At 62.2% G+C, this 4,515-nt stretch overlaps 1 protein-coding gene across 1 annotated transcript in view; it reads right to left on the bottom strand.

Annotated features, from left to right (window-relative positions):
* Positions 1–4,514, bottom strand: part of UBE2Q1 (ubiquitin conjugating enzyme E2 Q1) — a gene marked incomplete at its 5' end in the record, with an annotated part of 7,899 nt that extends 3,385 nt beyond the window's left edge. Inside the window, 4 exons of the mRNA XM_023534308.1 lie at positions 1,134–1,238; positions 1,812–1,916; positions 2,239–2,343; positions 4,410–4,514. Coding sequence (XP_023390076.1) covers positions 1,134–1,238; positions 1,812–1,916; positions 2,239–2,343; positions 4,410–4,514 — 420 coding nt within the window. The remainder of the gene's footprint in view (positions 1–1,133; positions 1,239–1,811; positions 1,917–2,238; positions 2,344–4,409) is intronic.
* Position 4,515: the final 1 nt, after the last annotated feature.

Genomic DNA, 4,515 nt, shown 5'->3' with positions numbered 1-4,515 from the left:
CCTGCTCCAGCCATCCTGAAAATCTCCCTTAGCAGCAGAAACGCTTAATTCCTAGAATGACTTTGGCCTGACACTAACTCGAAGCTCATGTTTCACCCGGTGACTGCTGTACTGGGAGTCCTCAGGCCCCAGTCTAAGGGATAAACTGGACCAGAGTCTCCTGCCCTCCAGCCCAGGGCCTGAGCCACGGACACAAAGGCGAGGAAGGGGATCCAGACGGGACATGGCAAGATGGGGGGGTCTCCTGCTCTAAGTGACCGAGCAGCTCGCTGTGCGTGGGGGAGGAGCCCCACTCAGATCGGCTCCGGCAGACCTGGAGGCGTGGCCCAGTGGGCTCCCCACTGTCTAAGCGAAGTAAGTTCACGTCAGCAGTCCTGCACGTGTCTTAAGACCCTAACAAAGTCACAGGAGTTGCAGACAAGGCAAGGAAACAAGGCCACCAGAGTGACCCGCGGTAACACCAACCAACCTAGTTACTACAGTGGCTGCCGCCGTCCACCGAATGCCCGTGCTGGGTGGGGTGCGTACAGATGCGGCGCACACAGGCTCATCTAAGGCCCAGCCACCCCACTGTTACCAGCACTCCCATCTCACAGATGAGGAAGCTGAGGTCTAGGGAGGTTAATTCTCACGCCCAAAGTCATACGACTCTTAGCAGAGATGAAAAGTGAGTCAAGTTCTGTTTGGCTCTGAAACGCGAGATCTTAATTGCTATATTATATTCTGCAAAAATACCTGTTTTTTAGAGAGCATATCAGATAAAATCTAGCACTCACCACGTACTACATGAAGCATTTCACATGCAATGCCTCATTTAGCCAACCCCACTTAGAAGATGTCATAACCCCGTTTTATCAAAAAGGAACATGCAGCTTAGTGAGATCTGGTGAAGCTCCCAACTGAGACAGCTCGCGGATGCGGTGCAGCGCGGGTCTGACCGCAGGGCGTGTGGGGTCCACCGGCCGCCACCTGGCACAGCGAGCGGGCCTGCACTTCGCCGTCCCCAGGGCCTGGGTGTGGGCGCCCTGCCTCTTCTAGTGCCCGGCGGCTCCCCCGGGTCAGTGAGTCTTTCTCCCTTTGGCACCTTCCTCTCCCCAGTTCTAAACTGCAGCTCTGCGCGCTGCGGGTGCTCAGTGCCGCCGCCTGCAAGAGCTTCCCGCCAGTGCCACCCTGGGTGGCAAGCCTACCTCAGGCATCTCCTCATCTTCATCTTCTGAAGACACGTCTTCCTGTGTGCACTGCAGTGGGAGAGGGGAGAGGGGAGATCAGAGCCCCGAGGCGTCCTAGGACGCAGCCTGCGACCTGCTCCCCGCAGCCTCCAGGGCTGGAGGCCGTGCGCCTGCCCGTAACACTGACAGCTTCTCCCCTAGTCCGGTCTGCGTGGACGTGGCAGCCCGGGAATGACTTCGCCACCAGCCCCATACTCTCCTGCCATGCGCCAAAGCACAAAAGAGAAGCAAAGTGGCTGTTTGTCTCCCACCTCAGGATTCCCAGACTAAGTCCCCCAAGAATCCCTCCTTCACTCAGTTGTCACTAGACTGACAGCGCCTTCTTGGCTCCTAAAGGGGAACTTGAGGCCCCAGTGGCCACCACTGCTACCGGTCAGAGGCCCCAGTGGCCACCACTGCTACGGTCAGAGGCCCCTCCTCTCTACCTGAGGGGCCCTGCCCAGGAGAGGATTCTGACAGGGCTGGGGCGACTCCGGGCCCCACGTGGCTAGATCCTATCTGGAAGAGAAAAGAGGCCGAGCGTCCGGACAGGCGCGCGTGGGGCGGGGAGGACCTGCGTGGGCCGGGCCACCCGCCGCTCACCTGCTCCGCGGGCAGGGGCTGGTCCAGCATCTCCACGTCCGGGTGCTGCGGGAGGTTGTAGAGCTTACAGAGGTCCGAGATGATCCTCTTCAGGTGCTGCAGCAGCTGCGGGGGGGCCACAGGGGCGTCACTGCCCCGTCCCAGCCGGACAGGTGCGCTGGAGAGCCCTCGGCTCAGACCCCGAAGTGGTGCCCTGCTCTCTGAGCCCCGGGCCCCGCGGCCGGGGGAGCGGGCTTACGGCCCGGCCCGGGACTGGTGCGGGGCCCTCGCTCTGGCTTTGGTAAGCGAGTTTCCCGAGACGTCTGCCCCAAAGGTTCAGCCCAGGGCACCACCCACTTTCCAGACGCAGCTCCCTCTCGCGGACAGTCTTCAAGACATGGGCCTCGGGGGAAGAGAGCGCACCCCACGCCGACACCCGGCCCCTCACCAGAGTATTCCCTTTCTTTATGTCCACCAGCCTCTCCAAGACAGCAGCCAAGTTAGGGTCATCGGACTCCACCGACCAGATTGGGGGCACAGCAGGGTACGACTCCTGAGGGGAAAAGACAGGGCGAGCGGTCAAGGTGGGCGGCTCCGGGGAGAGCGGGACTTCACCGGCCCTCTGCTCCTGCGCCGGCAGCCCCCGCACGCGCGCAGAGGCCCAGCTCGGCGGCCTGTGTCTCACCCAGGCAGGCTCCGGACTCGAGGTCCTCCCGCCCCCAGCGCTGTCCTCCAACCCCACTCCATCAGCCGAGGGAGGACTCCCCTCAGCAGCCACACTGCCGCGGGGAGAGCAGACCAGGCCGCTGCCTTTCAGCTGGGGAAGGGAGGGTCGCAACGAGACTGTACCTCCAGAACCTCAAGTGCAGGGGCAGCAGGAGCAAGTGCCGTACCCCGCTCCCGACGGAACCCCTCAGAGGCCAAGTCTCCCCACCGCTCCCTTGGGAGCCTGCCACCCTCTCCGTCCAGGCGTAGGCTGCAGGGCTCCACATAGCAGGCTGGGAGAAAGAAGCCCACGCTGCTCGCATTCCCAGCATTCCTGAGCCCCGGTGCCAAAGGCGGCCTGACCAGACTCCCCCTCTGCCCAAAGCAAGGGGCCAGTGCGGACCGAGCCCCCCTTACAGCGGCCAGAGTCTGCCTGAAGCTTCTACACTCTCCTCCTGCCAGAGACAGACAGGGGACAGCCTCTGGCAACTGCAAGGGCAGCAAGAAGGGGGCAAACCTACCCTCAAGGAACTAGCAACTTAACTCGGAACAAAATCAACCCCTGCGGTTCCCCCGCACGCCAGGGACATCGCCCACATCCACGGGGGTCTGAGCTCTGCTCCGGCCCTGACCCTCCGTGCCAGAGAACAAACGCTCGAGCCGCTCAGGTCTCCCCCCCGGCCACACCCAGTCCTCCCGTCTCTACTTTACTTTAGTAAGAAAAAAGGTGGCTGGGGAAATGGGAGAAGAGAGAGATGGGACGCGTGAGTTTCGGTTTGGTGGGGCAGCATCCAACCCAAGCTGAGGCTCGCTCACCAAACCTTGACCTGGTTTGATGGAGGAAAGGGCGAGACGGGAACCACGGAAACCGAATCCAGGCCCCAAAGTACCACGCGATTCACAGGTCTGTCTTTCCCCAGGCTGTCCCCATTTGCCGTCCCCCTGCCTGGATAGAGTACCGTCCCTTAGCTCCCTAACCAGTGCTCCGGGCAGAGAGGACACTAGCACAGCAGGTAGTAGCAGCCACTATAAAAGCTACCCCACACAGGACCAGACATTCCCGGGTGATCAGAGGCCAACCCTCTCCAGGGGACGTGTGAGGGCGGACCGGGCAGGCGACATGTAAAGGTCTCCCAGTCCAGCGAGGCTGGGATGGAATGATGTCCACAGGGGTGAGAGAGAACTGTCACTGCTCCGAAAGAGAGAGCCCTCAAACACCACCGCCATTACCAGGAAAGGCAACAAACAACCCAGGACAACTGGCGACTCAGAGGGAACAGGAGGGGAGTGGCAGACCTAGGACCAGCTGGGGTAGAAGGAGAGTTACAGGTTACACCAGAATAAAGGGGAGTCCACAGGAGAGGAAGACGGGGTCAGGGCACTGCCACCCGCCCCTTGGCAAAATTCAGAGAGCAGAGAAGGGCCGCATTAGAGGTGCCTGGGCGGGGATCCCACAGGTGGCAACGTCCTAAGTCAAAGGTACTACTACTGAGCACGGGGCAGCACGGAAACGTGCCGAGGTCCCAGCCAAGTCCTTCCAGCTGGGTCGGGACAGAGGCCTGGCACCTTGGCACGAGCCAGGGGAAGGAAAGGGCGCTCCGAGGTGGGAAGGTAAAGTCGTGGAGTGGCCAAAACGAGCCCAAGTCCCGAACCCTGGGATGTAGGTGGGACGGTGGCAAGGGGCAGCGGAGGCGCCATATGTCGGGGTGTCCCTCGCTATGAAGGCTCGATGGCAGAGATTCTGGGTGCTGGGCAGAACCCCCAGCCCCAGAAACAAGTGTAACCGGCAGAGAAGGGGCCGAGCCTCGGAAGCGGACTCGGCCTCCCAGGTCTTCCGAGACCAGAGAGCGGTGTGGGGGGACCCCGAGTCCCTGACAAGGGGCCCCGGACAGGCGGACGCGAGGGGCTCCTCACCGTGATGTTGCAGTGGATGCGGACGGGATCCCCGGGCACCGACCCCCGAGCGGGGAGATGCGGTCCGGGCGCGGCCCCCGCCCCGGCCCCGCCAGCCCCGGCCAGC

Source organism: Pteropus vampyrus, unplaced genomic scaffold (genome assembly GCF_000151845.1).
Source record: "Pteropus vampyrus isolate Shadow unplaced genomic scaffold, Pvam_2.0 Scaffold124, whole genome shotgun sequence".
Lineage (NCBI taxonomy): Eukaryota > Metazoa > Chordata > Mammalia > Chiroptera > Pteropodidae > Pteropus > Pteropus vampyrus.
This window is presented reverse-complemented; position numbering and strand designations above follow the sequence as displayed.